At 45.5% G+C, this 26,526-nt stretch overlaps 1 protein-coding gene across 1 annotated transcript; it reads left to right on the forward strand.

The window, feature by feature from the left end:
• The first annotated feature begins 353 nt into the window (after positions 1–353).
• On the forward strand, positions 354–2,218 carry LOC112808247 (C-C motif chemokine 4). Its single transcript, XM_025851265.2, has 3 exons — positions 354–627; positions 1,138–1,252; positions 1,829–2,218. The coding sequence occupies exons 1-3, from the start codon at positions 552–554 to the stop codon at positions 1,914–1,916; spliced, it is 279 nt and encodes a 92-aa protein (XP_025707050.1). The 5' UTR covers positions 354–551; the 3' UTR covers positions 1,917–2,218.
• Positions 2,219–26,526: the final 24,308 nt, after the last annotated feature.

The raw sequence follows: 26,526 nt of genomic DNA on the forward strand, positions 1-26,526 counted from the left end.
CACCAAGGTCACTCAGTTCAGCAGAAGGAGTCCCAGAAATGGGACATGGAGACCTGGCCACCCCTTCCTGCTTAAGGCCAGGCAGCCCTGGAAAGACTGATGTGAAGCCTCCAGCTTCTGGAGGCGCCAACCACCGAGAGCAGCACAGTCCTCATCTACAAGCCTCTCTGGCAGGTGTGAATGTTTCATCCTTCCTCTTGGGTTTGCAACTCTCTCCACAGTCCTGATCACTGCCTTTGGTGTACCACTTCCCTCTGTGGTGCGGCCCACTTCTCCACTGCCCCCCTCCTCTGTGATGACATGGCCCTGAGGAAGAGAAGCTGTGAAGGGCTTCTCACTGTCAGCTAGCTTTAGTTTCCGTATTGGCACCATGACATCATCTCTACCCTGGAAATTCCATTTGCCCTCCTGTGCCTCCAACGCTGTCCGAGGCCTCAGGGTTCCTATAAAGAGGGGTTCCCAAATCAGTTTCAGCACAGAACACAGTCGGGTTCTGAAGCTTCTGGGCTCTGCAGTCTCAGCTCCAGGAAAGCCTCTCCACTGCCAAGACCATGAAGCTGTGTGTGACTGTCCTTCCTCTCCTTGTGCTCATGGCTGCCTTCTGCTCCCCGGCGCTCTCAGCACCAAGTAAGTCCGCTCTTCCAGCCGCTAACTTCTAGAGTCATGGTGTAGGCAGTGCTGACTTTTCTAGTTGGGGCTGATCTAACAGTGAATCTAGGGATTGGACAGAAGGGAGACAGAAGATTTCCAAGTAGCCTGCTCTTAAATGTAGAATCTAGTAGACATTCAGTAATGACTAGTCAAGTTCCTGTTTTCTTAAGAAATGGCAACCAGTAGACTCATTTAAGCCAGTTCCTGACTCTTTCTGTGCCTTGGTTTCCCCATCTATAAAATGGTGGGAGTTAGACACATGCCCTGAGACTCAGTCCAGCTCCAATCTTCTAGAATTCTTTCATGGCTTTCTCTTATGATCTTCTATTCAGAATAATACTCCTACTTAGGGTGAGTGGGATTGGATACAAGGGACCATATTTTGGGATCTGGTCGTCCTACAGAAATGGTCACTGAATATCTATGATTAGAAGCCAAAATTAACAGGTTGTAGAGCTTCTATCTCACCCCTGCCTTTCTTTCCAGTGGGCTCAGACCCTCCCACCGCCTGCTGCTTTTCTTACACCCTGAGGCAGCTCCCTCGCAACTTTGTGACCGATTACTTCGAGACCAGCAGCCTCTGCTCCCAGCCAGCCGTGGTGTGAGTATCAAGCCTGGGGCTGCTCTATGAGGCAAGGGTGAGGGCAGGATTAGAAAAGGGGCCCTCTGGGGGAAGATGGAACCAAGCAGTAGGGAGGCAAGTCTCAGGGCTGAAGCCCTTCCAGAAGTCAGTGAGGATCAAGTCATGAAGTCACCTGGAGTCCAGAGGGGGCTGGGTAGGATCCAAGGGAGAGGAAGGGGGTTTCTGGGAGAGGAAGTTAGCCAGAAGCCAGGAAACCAGGGAAAGTAAAAAAGATGACAGGAGATGTGGGCTGATTTCCTAAACCATGCTTAGAAACACACACAGAAACGTCATTGCTAGGGGCAATAGAGAATGAGTAGGGTGATATACCCATATTGATTGCAAAACTCATTTGTTCCTAATCTGGGCAACACAGGAGGTGGAGCTAAATCCAGAGTAGATGTTATAAGGAGTCCTGTTCTAGCACCAGCCCAGGAAGGGTTTCCCCATCTATTAGAGCTGTCCAACATGAACCATGGTCAAGCAGAGGAAGATACACACCTTCCACAGGCAAGGTTCCATGGGATTCTAATCTGTCCATTCCTTGTCCCACAGATTCCAAACCAAAAGGGGCAGACAAGTGTGTGCTAACCCCAGTGAGCCCTGGGTCCAGGAATACATGAATGATCTGGAACTGAACTGAGCTGCTCCAGCTCCAGGTGCAGGAGGTCTCCAGGGAACGTCACCTGAGCCCGACGCTTCTCACGAGACGCACCTTCTCCATACTCGTGACTCTTCTTAGTAGCCCATTCCTTCTCTTAATTTAATCTTATTTTGTGCTGTGTTATTGTATTTGGAGTTATTTCTATTATTTGTTTTGTCAAAGCACACTTGTCCCCCATGGGGATAGTCGACCATCACTGTTTCTCTGCTATTGTAGATGTATGGATGATGCAACTGATTCCATATGTTTTCAAAATAAAACTTCTTAAAAATTGTAGACAATTTCTTTGCATTTTAATTTGATTAGGGTTGAAGGGGATTGCCTTGTATTATGACTGGGACAAACTACCGTTTCCAAACACAATAAGAACGAGCAATTATGGAGTGCTTACTATGGGCTAATATGTCTAAAGACATGATCTCACTTAACATTTTCAATGGGATTTTAACACCCTTCTAAAGTCCCTACTGGTTATCTCCAATTTTACAGAGGAGGAAACAGAGGCAGAGATGTGACATGCCTTGCTAAGGCTTGTAGGTCTGCTGGGGGAGCATCATGAAAGGATGGCCCTATCATCACTATCTGATGGCCCCTCTCTGGGGCCAACAGACAATTCTGTCCCTTGTCCTGCACTTAGCCACCCCCATTATCCCAGAGCCTGACTAGGCTTGGCTTTTGCTTTTCATCTGCCTACATCTGGGCTGTCCAATATATTAATCACTAGCCACAAGTAGCTATTTAAATTTTTATTAAATTTAATGAAAATTAAATAAAATTTACAATTCATTTCCTCAGTTGCACTAGTCACAGTTCAAGTGCTCATTAGCTACATGTGTTTCATGACCGCCACGTTGGACAGTGCAGATATAAAGCATTTCCATCATCGTGGAAAGTTCCATTGGATGGCACTGTCCTAAAAGCACAGAGGCTAAAGTAGTGAAGGGAGGGGGGGTTGGAAGTAGGGTGGAAGGTAGGGTGTGGTCTTTGATGAAAGATACACATACTCGATTCTGAGGGGAGGGGTTGAGAGAGAAAATGGTTAATCCCCGGGCCTGAGACAAGGTATAGATCACCATGGTAGACAGAATAATGGCCCCCAAGATGTCCACATCCTAATCCCCAGAAGCTGTGAAGATTTCCTTGTATAGCAAAAAGGACTTCGCAGATGTGATCAAGTAAAGGATCTTGAGGTGGAGAGATTTTCCTGGATTATCTGACCGGACCTTAAATGTAGTCGTAAGTGTCCTTATAAGAGGGGGCAGTGGGAGATTTGGCTACAGAGAAAAGAAGGCAATTTGACAGCCGATACTACGCTGCCGGCTTTGAAGATGGAGGAAGAGCCCGCGAGCCAAGAAATGCAAGAGTGCCGTTCTAGAAGCTGGAAAAAAAACAAGGAAATGGCTTTCCCCGTAGAGCCTCCAGATGGAGTGCAGCCCCGTTGATACCCTTGATTTCCGGATTTGGAGTTCTGAACTCCAGAACTTTAAGAGAACAAATGAGTGTGTGGCGCGAGCCAAGCTACTCATGCTGTTTGACAAAGTCCAAGTATGGGGGACAATCCCGAAAATCAGGAGACTCCACAGCTGGCTCCTGCCACTTCCTTTCATTTTATTTGTGGCAACCTTTATAATCATGGGATTTTTTCTGGGGTTTCATGATAAAATGATTTATAAATTTAGTTATGCCTATGTAAGCAATCACAATGAAACTGATTCCAAAAAGGCTGATGATGGGCCAAGAAGTAAAAATACCCAATGTCCTCCAGTCCGTAATTCATCTAACATGAGCAATGCGGAGCTCTTTAATAAGTTTCACTTAAGGGAGCTGTTGGATCCAGGCCTAGTAAAAGTCCCTATTGATGAGATTCCTCAGGCACCTCTGAAACATCAGAGTTCTAGGAAAGGAAAATCTCATGTCATTCCCACAGTACAGGGACCTCCCCATGTTACTTTGATAGGATAGGGTGCACACACTGTAAGTTGCCTTGGGAGCAAGAATAAACTTTAGATAATCTTTAAGCAAGAGTAAAAATATAACTTTTTCCACATTAGCACACAATAGCAGATAGGTTACGCTTCGTCTCGCACGGTCACGCGCTGTCTGGTACTTTTGTTTTTAAATCCAAAATGATTTAAGATGATTGTGATAAGATGTAAAAAATAAAATCATATGTAATGAAAGAATGGAAAAAACAAGGAAATATTGTAATGTATGAATAAAGTCCCTCCGAGGCTATCGGGAGGAGATGCTCGCAACCTGATCCTGTGCCCGTGTCTCCTCACTCGCCGACGCCGTCCTTTCCTTCAAGGACCCTTTCCCTGCTGGAGCTGGACTCCGGCAAGTGTGGTTTTAGGGCATCAAGTTTGTATTAATTTGTTACAGCAGCAATGGAAAACTGATACAATCACCAGCTGAAGAGTCACCCCCTCCTCAGTGTGGAAGGGAATGGAACATTCTAGAAGATGAGACCAATTTCTCTGCAGGAGAAACTCAAGGTGCAGTGGACACATTCCAAGGCAATGCACTATAATGAAGTGAGGCATCTCAAGAGGAAGGTCTGCTCCCACAGCTAAGTATGAAGGCTGAAGCTTCACGAAGGGTACACCGCCCCCAGCTCGTTTACGAGGAAGCCTGACTCTTCTTGAGACACTCTGGCCTTCTGCGGGGTGGGGGTGGGGGTCTTGGGTTCCTATCTGGAGGAGTCCATCCTCTCATTTGTCAAATGAAGCCCAGAGCAGAGCCACAGTTTGTCTCTGGTTTCACCATTAGAGAGGCAGAGTTAGGGCCAGAATCTGGGTCTCCTCGCTCACACGGAGCCCTTTGCCCCACACCTCCTTGCCCCTGCGCAAATTGCAAGGGAAGAATTATGCTCCTCAGAGGCCAGAGCTCCAGGGAAGGCAGCCGGAGACCCGAGTACTCTAGTGAAGAAGCGCTTCAGCCTGGAATTCCCAAGGACAGCGTGAAATCCTCTCCATAAGGTAATGTGGGACTTCACCTGTTGCGAAATAAGAGACTTGTTCTTCCTGTCTCCTTTCTTCATGAAACTTCCTTTTCTTAGCCTGAGGCCAGGGAGTTGGTATCTGACTTTCCACTTATTTTGCCCGGTTTCTGGGTAGAGACCAGAACTGGAACAGATGAAGAAGGACAGGAGACAAGAGCTACAGTTTGTGGAGCAACTTCTGGAAAAATGCAGCCCCGTGTGTTTCTCTCTTGCACTGTCTGCGTCCCCCATGTCCCTCTCCAGATGGGGGTGGAGGGGTATGTTCCTTCATGTTCTGGTTCATGCAAATTCTATGTTCTCTCCCCATCCCACTCCAACCCAGAGTCTTCGGTTATGCTCCCATGACATAGGCATTTTCCTCCTAGGAGACCAGGAGCTGACCCAGCAGAAACAGTGACCGAGGATGTAAAATGAGCCACAGATGGTGGAAGAAACCACAGTTCTTCCTGATGGCTGAGCCCAGCCGCCCCATGGTGGTTCTGAGCTGCTTTCCACACACACCTTTCACAGACCTGAGGACCTTGTCCTCTCTCTTTTCCAGTTGTCTCCCTCCGTCCTCCCTTCTAAACGCTTCTCCTCTTGGGTTCCCATTGAGTCCAGGCAGATAGGAAAATGGAAAAAGGTGTAGGAATTGAGACACGAATTTGTGAATGCATTTTTCTATATTTTAAGTAGTTTCATTTTTAGATATATGAAAATTGTGTGAAATATATACATTCAGAAGAAAAGAGAAAATCACATTTTTTTTTTAGGGGAAGACAGGTTTGATCCCAGTAGGATGGTCTGGGGACTCCCCACTTAGCCAGCTGAGCCATCCAGGCACCCCTACACTTCTGGCTTTACAAAGTTCTTGCCAGCTGGACAACTTTAATTCCAACATAAAACACTTCCTTGAGCTTTGCAAATGCTATCTTCTCCTCCCCATTACTCAGTTCCCTATACAAAGGGTTTCTAGAAACATCCTTGGTAAATTCCATAAGCCTGCCTGGCGACTGCGATGCTTGTAAATTTCAAAGTCACAGACTTTGAGGTACAAAAGTGTAACTTTATTTTTTCCATAATTGAACCCAACCCCTCAGCGCCTGTTTCTTTTGATGGTAGAAAGTTTAATCTGGCCACAAGGTAAGCACAATTACTTCCTGATGTTTTTTCCGGTTGAGAGTCTTCCATGAGCCATACTTCTTCCCGTTCTCTCCTCCCATTCTTCCCAGGGTCCATCGTCATTCTGGAGCACTGGTGTGGTTAGGCTCATCACCCTGGAGGGTGCAGGAATCTAGCTCCCTGTTGTCCCTTGGCCTCTGCTGACATCTGCAGAGGTGTGTCTCAGCCCTCTGGCCACTGGGCATCAGACCCTCTGCGGGGTCCCTTGTCTTGTCATGGCCTCTGGGGGCAGGTCCATGACTCTGTCCTTTCTGTCTCACCCTAAGCTCCTCTGAGCCCACAGGGCTTGGGACTTCTTGGGAAGGCTGCCAGCCATCTTGGACTATGCCTCCCTCCCCTACTCCTCTTCCCAGTCCAGCTCCCCTCCCCCTCCCCTACAGTCCAGCCTCTTCCTGGGCAGTGCTGGGCCCTATTAGGATCATTCTCAGATGGCTAACTCTTAGTCTCATGCCTTTCACTTTATTCTGCTAATAGTGTCTATCTTGTTTTCTCTCCCAGGATGTGGGAAACTAGCTCTTAAATCATGAACTTTAAAAATACATCTATCATTTATGATAGTAACCCAGTTTCCTCTGGGGCTCGGCCTTGCAAACACACTCCCCCCCCACACACACACACTCAAACCCCTTTCTCTCAGAAAGCCCAGATCTTGAAATGGAAAGTCTGTGCTTTCAGAACTATTATGTCAATTAGAGTTTTAAGAAAAACCCACTGAGGAACTCAGTGGGCTTGTCTCTCTAAGCGGTGTCCACTCTCCCCCGAAGGCAGTGAGTCTAGGTTATAATTCACTGCTTTCCCTACAGGGGAATGGGAGTGAGTGTAAGGAAGTGAGGAAGGGAGGGAAGACACCTGGTAATTCCTCAAAATATTATGTGTCATACACTTAAAGTAACGTGGACAGGCAAACAGGCCCGCCTGTATTAAAGAGACGTCCTTGGCTGAATCTGTGCTGGATCTGTGCCATTTGACTTTAAGTGTCATCATCTCTGACCTAGCCAAGTCTTGTGCTCTGTAACAAAATGTCTTGGTGTTCACCCTCGGGTTGTCATGCCGAAGGACAAAACTGCACCATGAACAAGGCCTGGGACTGGTGGGCTGAGTGTGCAGTTAGGTGTTTGAAGGATTTGGCAGGGATGAGAAATGACTCTTTGGGATATGGAATTCTAGGAAAAATGGAATTCCAGCCAATTTAGGAGTCTAGACATAGAAGCTGCTGTACCCCAGGATCTCACATGCCATCCTGGAAAAAAAAAACAAAACAACACACCAAGGAATAAAACTGATGGTTACAGGTATAAAGGATGGGTTTTGCAGACTGAGGACATCTGAGAATTCCCAATGTCTAGACTCAGTCTTTTCCTTTAATTTTTTATGGATGTCTGACAGCTGATGCAGGCACCTGGCCCTTTCAAGTGATAGTACGTCATGAGGACTTGCCAAATTCCCAGATTTGTGATCGTCACTAGAGCAGTAGAAAGCAGCTTTTCATAGGGACACTGTTTTGTTTTTCACAAAGAAATCGGGTTTTATGAGGTGGGTGATGTGTTCCTCACTTCCATGTGCATGAAAGACATCTGGGGAGCTTTTCTGGACCCCACCATTGGAGATTACACAGCCGTGGGTCTGAAGTGGGTTTGGAGTGTTTGCAAGGCACGGATTTTCTTTGAGTCTCAGACTCTTCATTTGTGACATGGGGCTGCCAATGGAAGTAACCCCACAGGCTTTGGAGAGATGGCTGAGAGGATGGATGTGAAGACAAGCACAGGGCCTGACAAACAGTCCTGCTTAACCAAGGTCAAGTACTCCCATTATTATGGAAGAGGCCCTCCTTAGCAACCTCACAGCTGCCAATATTGACATGCATGCTTGTGCAAAACTGTCTCAGGCCATCATTACCCTTTGCTTCTTACTGGAAACTCGAAGTAATCAACACCAGAGGTTATATTGTCTTATGTAATTTCCATTAATTAAATTTTTCTGCGTGACTGTGGTGAGACTTCCCTGCTCCACATTCCCAATTGGGATGCATGCAATGGGGATCATGAGAACACACAGCTTGAAATAGTCCATTAAACGTTTAACTTGAGGGGGCATCTGGGTCGTTCGGTTGGTTAAGCTTCTGACTCTGGATTTTGGCTCAGGTCACGGATCTCAGGGTTGTGAGATCGAGCCCCACTTTGGGCTCTGTGCTCAGTGTGGAGTCTGCTTGAGGTTCTCTCTCTCCCTCACCCGCTGCCCCCCGTTCATGCTCTCTCTCTTAAATAAATAAATAAAATCTTTAAAAAAAATTTTAACTTGAGGAAGCAAGATTACAAATGTATTGGGTCAGTCTGGGAGGAATCGATGTCTCTTTCACTGTGGGAGGAAGTGTAAGTTGTATAGTCTCTTTGGAGGAAAATCTGGCAATATCTTCCAATGCTGCAGTAGATACATCCTTTGTATTTCCATCCTTGGGCATCTAATCTGGGGGAAATACTGACATATATAAACAAAGAAGTATATACAAAGTATATGATGTATATACACAGCAAATTGTTTATAATAACCAGAAAAAAAAAAAACTCAACCCCACCAAAAAACCACCTAACTGTTCAACAATTGAATCTTGGTTAAATTAATTATGAACCATTCAATAATGGAATTTTAGATAGTAGTTATTTTTAGAAAAAGAAAAAAGATACCTGGAAAGCTAAGATATCATGGTAAGTGAATAAAGCAAAATAATACATACAACTTTATTTCTGCAAAAAAATGATATATTTGTACATACACATATGTGTGTAGATAAAAACACAGAAAAAGACCTTAGAAAAATACACAACAAACTGCTAACATTTCAGTACCTCCCTTGGAACGTTACTCTGGATATTTCTATATTGTTTGAATTATTGATCACAAGAGTTAATACATGAGTTGGGTTCTGTAAAAAATGAACTTTCAACGATTATGGGGGTAGATGATAAGAGTCATGTCCGGGTCCCTTTTAGAGGAGGAAAAGAGAGTCCTCCCCTTGCCAACAGCATACTGGAGGCTTCCGCTGCAAGTTCTTTGGGGCTGTCTGGCCTGGCTCCTTGCACTCACCCAGGTCACACTACTTAGCAGCCTGGGATCCGGCCAGCCACCTTGGGGCTGGATCGGGGTTTGCCATTTCTGTACTCTGTGTGCCTGGGTCCATTGATCTGTGATCAGGGTTTGCCCTTTCTGTGCTCTGTGTGCCCGGGTCCATTGATCTGTGCCCTGTACTGAGCTGCCCTGTCCTCTCCAGGTTCCCTAGTCCCTCCTCCAGACTGAAGAGTCATTCCTGGTGCTTGTACCCATTATGCATTGAAATATTCTGAGATGCTGGGTGTGAACTAACTACCTGGGTTAGTCGGAGCCCTCCTCTCCTGGGCTTGCTTAGTATTTCTCTGCTCATAGGGTAGCTTGTCCAGGCCTCCCCAGAGGCGGTCCTGAGGTGCTTGCCCCAGCTCTGACCACCAAGGACAAAGCAGGATTTGTCTTCACTCCCATGGTCATTGGAGTTTTACCCCTATGCTCCTTTCTCTGAGATCCTGTAACTGGGATAGGAAAGAGAGTGGACCTCTTACTCAGGCCCCTACAAACACTTAGTACTCTCCTGTAGCTCAGCTCACCCTGCTCACCCACACAGCCCTCTCTCCAGGAACCTCTGCTTCCAGAGCAGCGGGGTCAGAGACCACCAACCATCAGGATGGATCCTCTCTCAACCCCCAAGGTTCTGTCCAGTTGGGATCTTTGAACATTGATTTCCTTGAAGGACTGACTTCACAGCCACCTGTCACTGCCTTTGGGTTAAGGGGTAGCTCTGGGATGAACACGGGGTAGGTGTGCGGTAGGGAGGTGGCTGTCTGTGATCAGAGATTTTGTAATGAGGTGGAATAAAGAGGGTTATGGCAGTGCAGGTTTCTTGCCTGCTGGCACTGAGCAGCCTTTGGAGCAGGGAGAACGTTCTCCGTAGGGCCAAGCTGTAAAATGGGGGCCTAAGAGTGAGCATGTAGCCACCGAGATTGAAGGGGGCATCAGAACATGAAGGAAGAACTGGAAGAGGTGGGAGTCCCACCAGCCATGAGAGCTCCAGACCTCCAGCATCAGTTCACTGTCTTAGTAACCACTCCAGACCCCACAGAAACCCTTGTATGTTGCAGGGCAAAAAAGACCCGGCGTCTGCCCAGAGGTGCCAAAAGGAATCCTTGGGATTTGTGCTGAAATGTGCTCGGGAGATCTATCATGTCCCCGGGGGATGAAATGCTGCAGCAATGGATGTGGTCATGTCTGCAAGTATTCTGTCCCCCAGGTGGGTATGTATCAGTCAAGAGCTGTCCAAGGGGGTGGACAACTCCCCAGTGGACTTTGCTGGGGCAGACAGACACTCACATGTCCATAGCACACAGATGTCTGGATAACTCCAAAAGAAAGGGGCTGGAAGCAAATGGCAGAACCCCTGGCTGCATTATCTAAGGCTCTCTCCTAGAAGAGAAGCCCTACCCCAGGACAGCCCTGAGGGGCTCAAGTGGGACAAGTCACCACGACCCTACACAATCATAGGTCATTATTAACCAAGGGTTCCTCCTCCTACCTCCCCTTCCCCGCCAAAGAGGCTTAACTCTTCCTGGAAAATGGGTGATCTTGGGAGGAAGAAGGAAAGGAAAGGGTACCCCAATTTATTGAGTATCTTCTGTGTCAGGCAGGAATTATGCTGGAGTTGAGATAAAAAGGTAAGCACAACCAGGTCAGGAAGACACGCCTATATAAAGGATTATAACCCAGCATGACTAGTGCTTTGTACAGATTTTCTACTAAGTTCCATGGGAGCAAAGGGAGGAGTTATTGCCTTTGCCTGGGGAGTTGGACAAGTTGTCAGAGAATGGAGAACATCTACAGGAGAGCTTCAAAGGGTGAATGAGGTTTGCCAGAGGAAGGAAGAGCAGTTCAGATGATGGGAAAAGTGTGGGCCCTCTGTTGGGGATGGGAAGGTGTGTAGGTAGAAGTTGTAGCATCTGGGCGGGGTGGGGGGGGGGTGGCTGGTAGAAGGTCATTTGAGCCAGAGTCTAAAGAGGAATGAGCAGCTTGCTGAAGAGTTTAGAAAACTGGTGGTAGCTGCTAAGAAGAGGAAATGTCATGATCAAATTTGTATTTTAGGAGGGTAGCCCCAGTGGCTGTGTGAAAGATGGACAGGACGTTTATTAAGCATGCCTGGATACCAGCCCCCAGAAGATTTCTCATGAATCCATGAATCTGATGCTTGGCATTAACAAGACTCTTCCACAATCCATTCCTAGCTATTACCTATCCCTGGAATTGTAGCCCTAGAAGAAGACTATCTAAAGTGGTGGAGTGACTGCTTTCTGAAGAGCTTGTGTCCAAAATAAACTGTATCTTTGGCATTATCCAGGCTCCATTATTCTTCCTTTCTGGGCATTGTGGTGGATTCCCTGTGGGTTAGCAGGACCTAAGTATGCATGGGCAGTGAGTCCTTGAATACGAGGCAGGAAGAGGTGGGAGGGTCAGGGGAAGGTCCTCCCAGCTAGTTCCTTTCCTCCTTCCATGTCTATGACTTCAGACAGAGCAAATGGCACAAGAATATTTTCTGCAGCATCCTGTGAATATGAATTTGGTCAAGCATAAAAATTAATGACCAGGTAGCACATAGCAGGCCTATTGGAACAGCCTCTATTAGGGCAAGACTCAGAAGGAGCCGGGGCAGGAGCAAGTGTGGAAATACTCCATTCTAAGGCAACACACTGATATCTAGCAGGACTGGATGCCTAAACCCAGCAGAGTGACCCTGACCCTTGAGAAGTGGGACTTCGAGTGGCGTCAGTTGGGAAGTGCCCATTCCTGCCTGGAGTGATGAAGAGTAACGATACAGTTAGGAGGTAGGCTCTGGGGGTGGAGCTTTTGATTCAGACATTACCTAAGTAGAGGATAAACCTAGATCTTCCAGAGGAGTCCTAACAAAAATAAGATGTTTTGAGCTGACTGCTCCATCCCCCAGAGTTTACTTCCTTCCACCTAGATTCCACACTGTAGCCTGCTGAGTTTGGTTTCCCATATCTGCTTGTCTCTTGTCTCTCTTGCTTCTCATATAATACATCTTATAACTCCCATGTCTAATGGCCTCATCAGCCTGTGCGTCGGAATGAGGGTGTATTAGCATCGGTATCTTCTTTTATTGGTTGGTCAGCCCTGCCCCAAACGCCTCCATGCTCCAGTCTCATTTGGCCATTTATGGAGGTTCATGAGAATACCCTTAAAATACTCCCAACAGTCTCACCTCTATCTGTCATTCTGAATGCCAAGGTATGACCCTCCCCTGCAAAGATACTTGAGAATAGCCTCCTACAACTTCCACGGATGTTTCCAGATAGTTCTGAAGACCTTAGAAAGTTCTTGGTGTTCTTTTGTGAACTTCTCATTTTTCTCATCTGCATTCAACCCCCTCTTATATTTAGGGGAAAACTGCATTTTCTCCCTATGGAAATTGATATGAGCTAGACACTCTCTCCCTACTTCCTGGAAGGTAGGGCTTCGGATTACGACGTTTCTTTCTGACCATGTGGATTTATAGGGAGTGACACTAAGACTTAGGGGTAGGCGAAAAAAATTCGCGACAGCAGATGTGCCAGCGACAGCTCCCAGCCAGACTGTTGCTGTGACCCGTGCTTGGCTCTGTTGTTGCTACTTGCTTCATTTTGGCTCCTGATACTTACCTGAGCCTGGTTCACTAGTCTTTCCTGCTGTTTCTGTGAGCTGGGTAAAAATATCTTTCCAAAATTCCTGCTCTCTCAAGTTGGTCAGAATTGGTTCTTTGGCTTGCATTCACAAGGATTAATTTGTGTGAAAATTGGTGTCAGGAGTGGACCCAGGCCAAATATGCCCAGGGAATTGGCAACAGTCTGGGTTTCATGAACAGGTCTAGTTAGAAGCTGAAGGCAACAATGGCTCTAGAACGTGGATGTGATCCCCCTCTTTACTCCTGACAAGGATTCTGACTGGCCCTGCTAGGACTTGGGGTCTCCTCCTGGGGCTTTCCTTTCTGACTCTGGCCTTTGCCACACAGACTGGATTTTCACATTACATCTAGGCTTCCAGGGCATCTAACTCTGAACATATCTTGGTTTGGACTTGCTGCCCCTGGCTGAGCAGCCTGCAAGGATTCAGCTATTGCCAAGGCCATGGGGAAGTCTCAGGGAAGGAAGAGAGGCGGACAAATGAAATACTATCTGAAAGTAAGTTTGGAGTTTTTCCCTGAAAACACATTTTCAAACTCTTATTTACTTATTTATTGAGAGAGAGAGAGAGAGAGAGCATGAGCAGGGGGGAGAGGCAGAGGGAGAAGCAGACTCCCCGCTGAGCAGGGAGCCTGATGTGGGGCTCGATCCCAGGACCCTGGGATCATGACCCGAGCTGAAGGCAGACACTTAACCGACTGAGCCACCCAGGTGCCCCCATTTTTGAACTCTATTCAAAATATATTTATTTTTAAACTCCTAAAATATTGAGAGAAGATGACAACTTTGATTTTTTATTTGTTTTCAGATAGTCTGGATCAGGGATCCATCAACTACAGCCCACAGGCCAAGTCTAGCCCCCATCTGGTTCTGTATATAGCCCATGAGCTATGACTGGTCTTTACACTTCACATGAATGATATTTGGTGACAAGTGAAATTATATGGAATTAAATCTTAGTGTCTGTAAAGTTTTATTTTAATCTCGCCACAATCTCGCCACACTTAACCAGTTTATACATTGTTTCTGGTTGCTTTTACCCTACAGCATTAGAGTTGAGTAGCTGGGACAGAGAAAATGTCCTGTAAAGCCTAAAGTACTTACTATCTGCCCTTTACAGAAAACATCTGTTGACGCTTAGTCGAGATGCAAAAAAATGAAGAAAGACATGATTTCAGAAAACTATGGTTTATGATATAACACAAATGAGTGCACAGATTTTCTAGCTCTTATAGCGTGTTCTAATCCTTCCCTTCCCCTTGCAAAAGTATTTAAATGTGTGTGTGTGTGTGTGTGTGTGTGTGTGTGTGTGTGTGTGTGACCTTCTCATTATCCATTCATCTGTAGACAGACATTTTGGCTGTTTCCCTATCTTGGCTATTGTGAAAAATGCTGCAATGAACATAGAAGTGCAGATAGTTCTTCAAGATACTGTTTCCCTTTCTTCTGGCTATATACTCAGAAGTTGGATTGCTGGATCATATGGTAATTCTACTTTTAATTTTTTGAGGAACCTCCATACTGTTTTCCACAGTGGCCATACCAATTTACATTCCCACCAGCAATTCTCAAGAATTTCTTTTTTCCACATCCTCTCCAACACTTGTCTTCTTTTTTCATTTATTTCTTTTTTGATAATAGACCCTCTAATGGGTGTGAGACTATATCTCATTGTGGTTTCAATCTGTATTTCCCTGATGACTAGTGATATTGGTCCCCTTTTCAAGTATGTGTTAGGCATCTGTATGTCTTCCTCTGAGAAACATCTATTCAGGTCAGATGATTTTCATTTTCCTCCTTATACATTTCCAAATTTTTCAAAGTTTATACAATGATTATTTGTAAAATAAAAAATATTTAAAAAGTTACATTTATATCAACCTCATATTTGCTTATTTCATTCTAGTTAACACCAACAAAATAAAGACTGCTGTACAAAAGAAATCCCTTCCATGGATAATGAAACAAATGTAAAACAAGACCAGGGAGCTCTTGACATAATTGTATCCCTTTAGACTGAATACTAATGTTCACAACACTAAGGGAATGAAATCAGATGACATGAATATTATATTATCTGTACCAATCAATGCTACCATGTTACAAGCTGATAGGAAATAAGTGCCCAGAATAAACAAGAGTGAGAAATTTCAAATGCAAGTACAATATAGTAATCCATCTACTATTTCTGGAGGACCAAGTTACGGGAGAATGATTGCAACTCTCCTGAGAGAATGCAAAATCTACAACTGTTGCTTTCTACCCCCCAAACTGCGTTCTACCACCGTGTATCAGAAGAAGGACATGCAGATGATTGTGACTAAGGGTAAATTCCTCATGAATAGACATGTGTATTCATGGAACTATGTGTACCCCAGGTGCCTGAGGCACCAGGCTGGCTCAGTTGGTGGAGCATAGGACTCTTGATCTCTGGGTTGTGAGTTCCAGCCCCACATCGGATGTGGAGCCTACTTAAAAACAAAAAACAAACAAACAAACAAACAAACAAACAAAAAAACGACTCCCGATGTTAGGAAATGCAAGCTTTTAATTGCCCATCTCTGCAATTAGCATAAGATTATATGCCACATGGTAAAACAAGGAACAGAAATAAAGGGGATAGAAAAAAATTGTATAATCAGAAGATCAGAAAACAGCTCAGGTGTGTATCTTGAATTTAACCAAATACATATCAGCCCAAATATGCATTCCAAATGACCTTGACATTAATGCAAGCATTAAATTAAAATATTTTCAGAATATTATTGGGTACGGGGGGGGAGAGACTATTTCTAGAGGGAAACCCAAGAAATTACAATAGTGGTCCCTCTAGAGAGGGAACAGGGTAGAAGAGCTTGAAAGTCAGGAATGGGGAGGAAAATTACTTTTCATTGTAAGCCCTTATGTTTAAATTAATGCATTTACATTCTTTCTTAAACCACAAATACAACCTAGAGAGATCCAACTCCACTTACATCAGAAAGGAGATTATCAAGACAGAATATGTACTCTGATCCTCCTTCTTCCTGAGAGCAGGAGATAAAACTCCCAGATGAAAGGTGCCTTCCCTATACCAGTAGGAAGGAAGACATTCCCATCATCAGAGACTGGAAAAATCTGGGAAATCTGTGCAAACAAACTTCGTGAACTAATCCTTGTCATCGTAGTCACTTCACCATGTACTACCCCAGCCCAACTCCTTTGTCTTGTCAATTCTAGACAGATTTATTGTTTCTTTGTCTAAATGGTATAAAAGTGTCCTTTTCTGGTCACTTTGGATCTTCATTCTCTTGTGAACGCTCCCATCTATATGTAAGCATTTGAATAAAGTTTGTATGCTTTTCTCCTGTGAATCTGTCTTATGTCAGTTTAATTCTTAGGCCCAGCCAGGGACCCAAAAGGATAGAGGAGACTATTTCCTCTCCTGCACACCCCATATCTAGCCTCCCATGATCAGGGTTGACATGACCTAAGCTTCATGGCCATACATCCCACAAAGTCAGCCTCCCAAGATAGGAGTATTCCCACCAACAGCTATGTGGGAGACAACGCAAGTCCATAGGTGAGAGCTGCGTGAACAAGATCATAAAGACCATAGTGTAATTGTGAAGTATGGACTTTTAATTCATTTTATGTATGTCTTATAAAAGCTGGTAAGCGGGGAAGAAAATAATCCTATCTAGGCGTGGTTTCCCTTGCCCCCCTATATAGAATAGCAGGAGACTGATTCACCAGAAACAAGTGTTGACCGGTGGTCTCTCGGGTGGTATGGCAAGTGAAGAACTTCAACAGGTGAGTCAAGTTAAGGAATTTGGGAGGCCGTGGTAGGGAATGTCAGCTCCTCCTTACCCCGGCCCCCCTGCAACATGACAGGTGCCCCTGAGCCCTGGTGGGGACCAGCAGTAGAGGAAAAGGCAAGGAGGGGGTGTGGAGGAGAGAGCATGCCCTGAGAAGTTAGACAGAACTAGTGTATCTCCTACCCAGCCTTGCAACTAAGTTCCTCAGTAATTATGAACAAGTTGAGCTGGGACCGGGTCCTGATCTGTGAATTGGAGGTGCTCAATATGATGTCACGGTTGGGTTGGCACAGTGAGGTGAAGCCCATGAAGTTCTGGGTGTGGATGAGGTGCTCCCTAGAGGTTAGTTCTGCTCCCCCTACTCCGTGTTCTTTCATTTGCTCACGTGGCGGCCCTTAATCTTTAGTGGCCTCGTCTGCTGAATGGGGAGGGCTCTTGCTATTGGCCCAAAGAGCTTGTTTGGGAAGGCGGCACACACAGGTGTGTGTTATCTTTGGCAGCTGCTGGAGGGCTTCAGCTTCCAGAGACACACTCTGGCCCCGCTCTGTAGGCGTGAGGGAGGTCAGCCTCCTTCAGCCCTGCTTCACCTTCACAGAACCTAGGCTTTAAAAAACAGCTTGGACAGGGTGTCTTCTCTAAGCATGGAACTAGAGTTTCCCTGAGGCCCGAGGGATCACAGGTAACAGCTGCCCCTTAACCTCAGGAGGACAGAAGTGAGAACAGAGAAACCAGAGGCTTAGTGTTTCCTGTTGTTTTTTTCTTACAGTCCTGTGGCCCTACGGGTGCAGGCATAATCTATAAGGACTGGGGACAACTCCAGGTTATGGTCCCCAAGCCAGATGGATTGCCATCCCCTCTGGCAACCACAACCTATTTTTACTGTGCTGAATTCTACTCCAGTCCCTTCTCTCCCTCAGGGTGAGCCTGTCCCAGGACGCTCCTCACTCCCTCGAGGCTAGACGACACCCAGCGGAGCCCCCGACTGCCTGGTCTGACAAGCCCCAGCCATGCTCTCCTGGGAGGTGGTCTCCATGAATCAGGTGGGAGAACCTGCTAGCAAGTCTGGGGTGGCCATGTTAGAGACAGGCAGGAGAGATGCAGGAACTGGCTTTCTACCTATCCTCTCTACTCAGTATGTCACAGGACTTCTGAGCCTGGGAAGTGAGGCAGTCTCCCCACTGCCATCCAGAACATGGTGTGACCATGTGAAGACTAATGGAAACAAGGCACCATTTGGCACTTGGGGGGATTGCTAGCTTTGGAATTACCTGGAGAGAGTGGCCTGTTGCACAGGGTGGCATGCCTGCAAGGATCCTGACAATGGGGGCAGGCTCAAATGGCTTTGTGGAGACCAGAGCATACCACAGAGGCCATATGAGAAGGTCATGAGTGGGCTTGTTGGTGAGCACATGCGGACACCTCGGGAACTCCTGGAAATATGTGGGCAAGACTAGGGAGATGGGGTGGGGGTAATTGGGTGTGAAATAGGGGCAGCCAGGCAGCCAGATGTGGGTCTAAATAAGATATGACCCCTTTCCTCTCTCCAGGACGGGTAAATCTTGGAATGTTGAGCTTAAAGATATGTGGCCTATTAGGAGTAGCAGAGGAAAAGAGAGATCTTTTAGAAAAAGCGTGGTTGGTCACTATAGGGGCTGGAGGCAGTATGGATAGAATCCAGATGTGTCCCTGGAATCCTTTTCAGATCACCACAGGTGGAGGTAGAAGTTAATGGAAGACCAGAGCAACTCCCCACAGGCAGTCCTCTGGTGCCCAGGTTCCTCCACTGAAGGGCTGCCTCCTTGACATTAGCTGAATGAACCAGATAGAGACTTTTGATAAAGCTGATGTTTTTCCCCTCCTGGGAATTTGAAATATGGAATGGAGAGACACAGAGACTGGACAGCATTGAGGTTGAGTCACATCAGTGGCAGCACTCTCGAGAGGACTTTCACAGAGTTAAAATACCTGTTACTTATTCACTCTATAGACAAGGCTGTGCATAAAGGCTCAGCAGACTCTGCGGTCACCCAGATTTGGGGAGCCATATAAACGAGGGGAAGATAATTAACACTCAGCCTCACACAGGCCCGTATACAAAGTACCATCTCACTTTACACTCACTTCCAGCTTTAGAATATCTTTATTTATTTATTTATTTATTTTTAGATTTTTATTTATTTATCTGACAGAGAGAGACACAGCGAGAGAGGGAACACAAGCAGGGGGAGTGGGAGAGGGAGAAGCAGGCCTCCCGCGGAGCAGGGAGCCCGATGCGGGGCTCGATCCCAGGACTCTGGGATCGTGACCTGAGCCGAAGGCAGTCGCTTAACCAACTGAGCCACCTTTACAGTATCTTTATAAACTATATCTTTATAAACTTGCTTCATTTTTTGGTCTCAAGGTGCCCTCTCAGTTTGGAGGATACTTCACTGTCCCTCCTCCGCCTCCTAAAAACTTATTTCTTGTGTTTTTGATTTTAGCCATTCTGACAGTTCTGAGGTACCAATCTCATTGTGGTGGTGATTTGCATTTCCCTGATGATGAGCGTCTTTTCTTGTGTTTGCTGGCCAAATCTGTATGTTTTCTTTGGAAAACTGTCTACTCAGGTCCTCTGCCTATTTTTTTAATTGGGTGATTTGGGGTTATTTTTGGTGTTGAGTTGTGTAAGTTCTTTATGTATTTTGGATATTAACCCCATATCAGATATATCATTTGCAAATATCTTCTCTTAGCCAGTAGGTTGCCTTAGTTTTGTTGATGGTTTTCTACACCGCTCAGAAGCTTTTTATTTTGCTTTTTTTCTCCCCCTTCGCCAGATGAGACATATCTAGAAAAATGTTTCTATTGCCAATGTCAAAGAAATTACTGCCTATGTTTTCTTCTAGGAATTTTATGGTTTTAGGTCTCACATTTAAGTCTTTAATCTATTTTGAGTTTATTTTTGTATATGGCGTAAGAAAGTGGTCTGGTTTCATTCTTTTGCACGTAGCTGGCCAGTTTCCCCAATACCATTTGTTGAAGAGATTGCCTTTTTTTCCATTGTAGAGTCTTGCCTTTTTTAGATTAATTGGCCATAAAATCATGGGTTTATTTCTGGACTCTATTCCATTGATCTATGTGTCTATTTTTGTGCCAGTACCATACTGTTTTGATTATTAGAGTTTTGTCAGTATATTTTGAAATCTGGGATTGTGATACCTCCAGCACTTTTTAATTGGCCTAAGCTATTCACCACCTTTGGGGTGGCTGTCTCTCCCCACAGCCTATACGTGTCACCTCCTGACCACCCATCACTCCCCAACTCTGTGTATGAAGTATGGTTGACTCCACCTAACAGAGCAGAAACGTGTTACAGGTTCACAGGATTCTGAGGCTTGGATTCCAGTCTGGCTGGGTAGCTATGACTCTCTCCCCTCACCTTTCTGCATACATCCTTCAGAAAAGAAAGTCATCTAAAAAAAAAAAAAAAAACCATGCTGGAAAAGATTTTTTCCAAGTACTCCTTATTGTGTAATTATTTGATTTGCCTCTTTAGAATGCCAAGTTTCTGAGCATATTCAAGGCAGAACATTCCATAGCCCTGGTGCAAATTGTAGGGTGTAAAAATTAGGCTGCTCCCCTCGCTCTGGTTTTGGCTATTGGGAAGTCTGTGAACAGGTTGTTGTAGGAAGGTATCATCTGGGAGGCAGAATCTTTCAAAGTTTGTTTTTTTAATCCCAAACGAGCCCTTGACTTTGAGGGGGGAAAAAATCACGGATCCTGAAAGAGCCTTTCTCTCGGTGGAATGAACCAAAAGCCTTATTCTCTTGGAAGCTATAACCACTCATTGCAAAGTGATTGAGAAAAAGAAAAACAATGCCCATAGAACCAATAAACCAATAAAAACCTGTCCACCCCTACACTTAATAGCTCCCCTCAGTTTACACAGAAGATTGGCTTGTTTCCAGCCTCCTTCCCCCTACCCCCAAATAATCATTTCACCAAACCTCCATGTGTAAGGTGTATGTGGGGCATGAGCTGTCTGGAGAGGCATGTGGAGATGGTGAGTGGCTCAGGTTGGGAGCGCTAGACACAGAATTGGAAAACACATTTCATTTCAGGACAACTTTCTCGGTGAGGTAGACACTCTGAGCAGAGACCCCACAGGACCTGTGAGAAAGTCCACACTTTGTGTTTTAATCCTAGATTGTTTACACAGAGCTCTGTTTTTAAGGACAAATAAGACCTCCAATTAATTAGCTTTTAGGTTTGGTTAGCTTCTGCTGAAAAAGTACCCTTCAAATGTGCAAAGGTAAGCTAAGGACCAAGGCTGTATCCCTACTTATGTAAGTACATTAATTATGGCAAGGGGAATGGTGGATGAGCCATCCCGGGAACTTGAAATGGAAAATCTGAACGTGGTTTGTTTTATTTATCAAATGCCGAAACAGGCTCGAATGCTATATAGCTTGGACCTTCACTTCTTTTAATTTTATTTTTTTATTATGTTCAGTTATCCAACATATAGTACATCATTAGTTTTTGAGGTAATGTTCAACGATTCATTAGTTGCATATAACACCCAGTGCTCATCACAACATGTGCGCTCCTTAATATTCATCCCCCACCCCCTCTCCCTTCTGTAACCCTCAGTTTGTTTTCCGGAGCCCATAGTCTCTCATGGTTTGTCTCCCTCTCTGATTTCTTCCTCTTCAGTTTTCCCTCCCTTCCCTTATGGTCCCCCGTGCTATCCCTTATGTGCCACATAAAAGTGAAACCATATGATAATTGTCTTTCTCTGCTTGACGTATTTCACTTAGCATAATCCCCTCCAGTTCCATCCGTGTTGATGTGAATGGTGGATATTCATCCTTTCTAATGGCTGAGTAATATTCCATTGTATATATGGACCACATCTTTATAGACCTTCACTTTTGACCCTCATGAGAAATTCCTTGAACATAATTCTCAAAGGTACCAGGAAACTTTGTGTGAGACGACAGTAAACTGATAAGGAAATTGGCTGACAAGTTTTCCAGCTATAAATCGATTTGCATTTTTCTCTCTCTGAAGAGGCATCTGAACCAGACAGAAAATTCTCCCTCTGTAGTAGGACAGAATAAAGGAGCCAGATTACTATGTGGATATGAGATGTTACTCAGTACCACTCATATATCCAGCACAGCCCAGCTGCATTCCCTCAAAATGGAAGTTATAAACTGGGCTGGATTCTGTGTGTGTACCACACTGCCTATTGATGTGAGGCTAAGCACCACCTTCATCCTGGGGGCTTTCCTTTTTGGGAGGGTGGAGGTGCCTGGGCTTACAGACTTGGTACAGCAGGTCGGTCTGCTGAGGGCTTTCCAGCAGTCAGCCTTGGGGGAGATTAAGAAAGGTAACCCAACCTTTGACCTGAGACTGGTTTTCCTATGTGAATCTGACAGAATTAGGCATGAGTTTCCATTCATCGTATCCATATGGATGTTCTCTTTCCAAGCCTCCCTGTAGGTTGAATGAATTTTGTTGCAGTTGTGGTCATGAGGGACAGAATATGTATCTCCTCTGAGGAGGTATAGGTTTCTTTTGAGCCTTGACTCTAGAAGGATCATCATTTATTCCAGGGACAACACCATCTGAAAGGGTAAGAAATACTACAGTAAACTGTGGACTGATCTACAGGGTTGCTGTCCACCGAGAAATGAATGTAAGGAAACTGGAGATCTGCTTGTGGGTGAAGGATGGGCCCCTAGTCAGCATCTCAGGCAAAAGGAACACCCACCCACCCTCTACACGCAGAAGTCTGCAGAAGTCTTGAGGAAGAGCAGCTGGTTGCAAAGGCGGGAGAACTGGAATTGTCCGACCTAACAAAGGTCATGGGAAGGAATAAAGAACCCTCCTCCTAGGGAGGGAGGTAGCTGCGCCCAATTGCTCAACTGAGACACACGACCATGCTCCTGGGTTCCCAGGACACTGATTAAAAATCCTTGAGATTGGTTCCTTCTGCCTTATTGATTGCTGGCGGCCACCAAGACACTGTGCTTGGTGTTGGAATAAGAACACATACAAGGCAAGTTCGGCAAGACAGACCCATGTAAGTAATTATAATATAACCTGCCTGATGCTATGGCAGAGGTTTGTGCAAAGTTCTGCAGGAGCAGAAAGGGGAATTATGAGCTTCTTGTTTCCCAAGAAGTTGGGAAAATGTTTAGGTGGTGCGAAGTATGTGAGCTGGAAGCTGAGCGATGAGGTGGAGGTCCCCAGGTAGAGGGGGAGCCAGGTGAACTATCCAGGCAGCAGGACCAGTGTGCAGTGGCCTTGGGGATGGGGAGCGCTGGGGGTTGGAGCACTGGGAGAGGCAGGGTACCGGCACAGGGGGACTGGAGGAGGCTTTAACAGGGGCTCCAGACCAAATCTGGAGGGCCTTCATTGCCATGCCAAGCAAGGTGGATAGGAATCCACTGGGCATAGTTAAGCCAGCAAAGTGTAATGACCAAATTTGTAGTCCTTTCCTGACTGGTCCTTTCTCTACATCTGGAACCACAGCACTGGATGTCTCTTCAGACAATAAATGTTTGATTTCTGAAGATTTCAGTAGTATTGCCCGGTGGTTCCTTTTATAGAATATTTATTCTGAATACACTCTTGCTTAACCCTATCCATCCTGGGTCATTGTGACTAATTAAGGTGTGTGCAGGAGTTCCTATAATCAGCAGCATCTCAGCAAGGATATACTGAGTACCATGTGGGAGGGTTCTTCCTCTAGATGATGGAGATGTCAACAGGGCAAAGAAGATATCCTGCCTTCCAGTCCCTTCTTACTGACATCTTCTAAGCCCAGCTACCTGCACTCATTTGGGTCTACTTTCTCAGCCAAGGGCAAAGAGAACCTGTCTCCCTGCACAGGTGTTATCAGTGCAACTCCTTCTAGGCTGTGACACTGTAGACTGCCTTATGTAACTCACCTGGGCAAGTAAATCAGACGACTTTGAGTAAAGCAGATATAATAATGTGGGTGGGTCTTATCCAACCAGTTGAAGACCATCAAAGAAAAAGACAGAGGTACCCTGAGAAACAAGGAGTTCTGCCTTCAGACTGCCTTTGGACTCAAGCTGTGACATCAGTTCTCCTTTATGCCAGATTCTTTCCTCTTGAGCCCAAGAAGAGAGCCTCTCAACTCCAACATGGGTGACTGTTGGGTCTACAGATCAGTAGGCCATATAATTACTTGGAGTTCTGTAGGGTCAATGCCCTGGAGGAGAAGGAAGTCAATAGGCCATGGCAGAGATAGTTAAGACTACTTTAACTGAGAATGCAGTTTCATTTAGAGTGAAAAGGAAACAATACCTGGCCAGGCACTCATAAGGTATAACTTTGCGTGGACACACAGCACTAAGAGCCTTAGCTAAGATCTGAAATTGGACCTCTCTACTACTCTGCCTTGGCTCCGGCATCCCATTGCAGGACACAGAATTGACTTCAAGTCAATGCTTGGAAGGCAGTTCTGGTCACGGCTCTTCCACCAGGGAAGCCCCAAGAATGCCAGAGGCTTAGGGACTGACCCCCAAACTGTGGGTCATGAGTCCTCTCTTGTTCTAGGGTTGGACGTTTTATAAGGTCATGTCAAGAAAGCCACAGGGGTTGGTAACGAATGACCTGCATCAGCTCACCGACTCTCATTTATATTTGTGACTTTCTGAAAACTTAAGAACTATACAGGGAACTTTAAGCAAGATCTCTAAGAATCTGGTTCTTGTGGCCTTTCAGATGCTGGTTTCAGAGTGGCCAGGGTATCTCAGAAGTATAAACCACACAGAGCCCTTGGGGTCCTCCTCATTCTCAGCACAGAGCTCCAGGCAGTGGATAAGTCCAGGCAAAGACCAGCCCCACCCGTCTTAGAACAAGAGAGCCACAAAGTGGGAAATATAGGGCTGGCCGTGTGCAGTATAAAAGAGGGGAAATGGAAGTGAAGATGGGTAAACATGGAGAACAGTCCACATCAGTAGGTACCAGGGCATGTTTTAACTGTCACCACCCATACTCAGGCTGGTATCTCTGTGCCTGCCTACCTTCTCCCTCCCTTCCTGCCACGGTCAGCCTCTCCAACTGCAGTCTGTGGGCCTTCAAGCTCCTGCTCTTGACCCTGCACCAACAGCTACTGTGTGTCCCCACAATCTCTCCATTTATTCTACCTACAAACAGATACATCTGCTCATTCTTTTTTAGATTTTATTTAAATTCAAGTGAGTTTATTCTTCCAATTCATGAGCATGGAATGTTTTTCCATCTTTCTGTGTCTTCCTCAATTTCTTTCACGAGTGTTCTGTAGTTCCTAGAGTATAGATCCTTTACCTCTTTGGTTAGATTTATTCCAAGGTATCTTATGGTTTTTGGTGCTATTGTAAATGGAATCGATTCTCTAATTTCTCTTTCTACAGTTGCATTGTTAGCATATAAGAAAGCAACTGATTTCTGTGCATTGATTTTGTATCCTGCCACATTACTGAATTGCTGTATGAGTTCTAGTAATTTGGCGGTGGAGTCTTTAGGGTTTTCCACATAAAGTATCATGTCGTCTGTGAAGAGAGAGAGTTTGACTTCTTTGCCGATTGAATACCTTTTATTTAAAAATAAATAAATAAATTCAAGTGAGTTAACCTAGAATGCATTATTGGTTTCAGGGGTAGAATGTAGTGACTCATCATTTGCATAGAACACCCAGTGCTCATTCCATCAAGTGCCCTCCTTACTCCCCATCACCTGATACATCTTCTCATTCCTGAGAAATCATTTTTCTGAACCCTGCTTCTATCTTTTGTGTCTTTCTTCCTCACCACCCGTCACTCCTGAGCCCTTACAGGATAACTTCAGCCACTGCCACCAGCACCACCACAATCGCCACCAATACCTCCCCCCACCACACATACACTGCTACCCTCCAAGGGCACCGATACCTTCCTGGTGGACAATCTAATAATTTTCCACAGTTGTCAACTTCCTTGATATCTCTGCAGTATCTGACATTGTTCAGGACCCTTTCATTCCTGAAACGCTGCTGAGGCTTCTCTAATACGATTTCTACTTTTCCTCTTCTCTGCCTTCTTTCTCTTCTTCCTCCCTGTACCGTCTGAAATGTCTGGCTGCATTGCCACACCCCACCTCTACCATGCAATCAATTACCAGACTTTGTCAACTCTTCTTTCAACATTTCCTTTACATCTTTCCATACCTACTGCTACCGCCCTGATTACATACCTGGACCATTGCCATCCTCCCCTTATTCCCTCTCCCATAAAATATGTGTTGTGTATATTGAATTCCAAGCAGTTCTCCGCGTGAATGGGAGGTTGTTCTTCCTACGGCGCAGCCCCAATCAGGCCACTGTTTTCCTCAAAATGCAAATGTATCATCTGACAATTTCCCTCCCCACTTCTGCCTCTAACCCTTGAAAACCTGTTTACATGGTTATTTCTACCACAAGTGTAATTGACACACTCAGTTGTCCTGACTAGAGCAGTATTTCTCAAACTTTAGTATGACAAGGATCATGCAAGTTTCAGCTGAATCTTTTTTGATAACGAAAGTATTTGTGTGGAGCAGTGCCCCAAAGACCAGGACCGTGGATCAGGAGGACAGGCATCAGCAGTGGGAGTGGCCAGGTCTGCTCACCAGCCCTTGAAAGAGGTAAGGGTAAGAGCTCTGCCTGATTTCCTCAGTCCAGCAGGAACACTGCTTGGTCCACCTCCATCTTTCCAAAAACGTGTTAAATAGTAATGAACTCTTGAGCAGGGAGCCCGACTCAGGGATTGATCCCAGGACCTGGGGATCACGACCTGAGCCGAAGGCAGATGCTTAACCGACTGAGTCACCCAGGCGCCCCAAGTTATAACTTTTTGGGTGCCTGG

This window comes from Callorhinus ursinus, unplaced genomic scaffold, assembly GCF_003265705.2.
Source record: "Callorhinus ursinus isolate GAN/ISIS: 27379988/994484 unplaced genomic scaffold, GSC_fseal_2.0 scaffold34, whole genome shotgun sequence".
Lineage (NCBI taxonomy): Eukaryota > Metazoa > Chordata > Mammalia > Carnivora > Otariidae > Callorhinus > Callorhinus ursinus.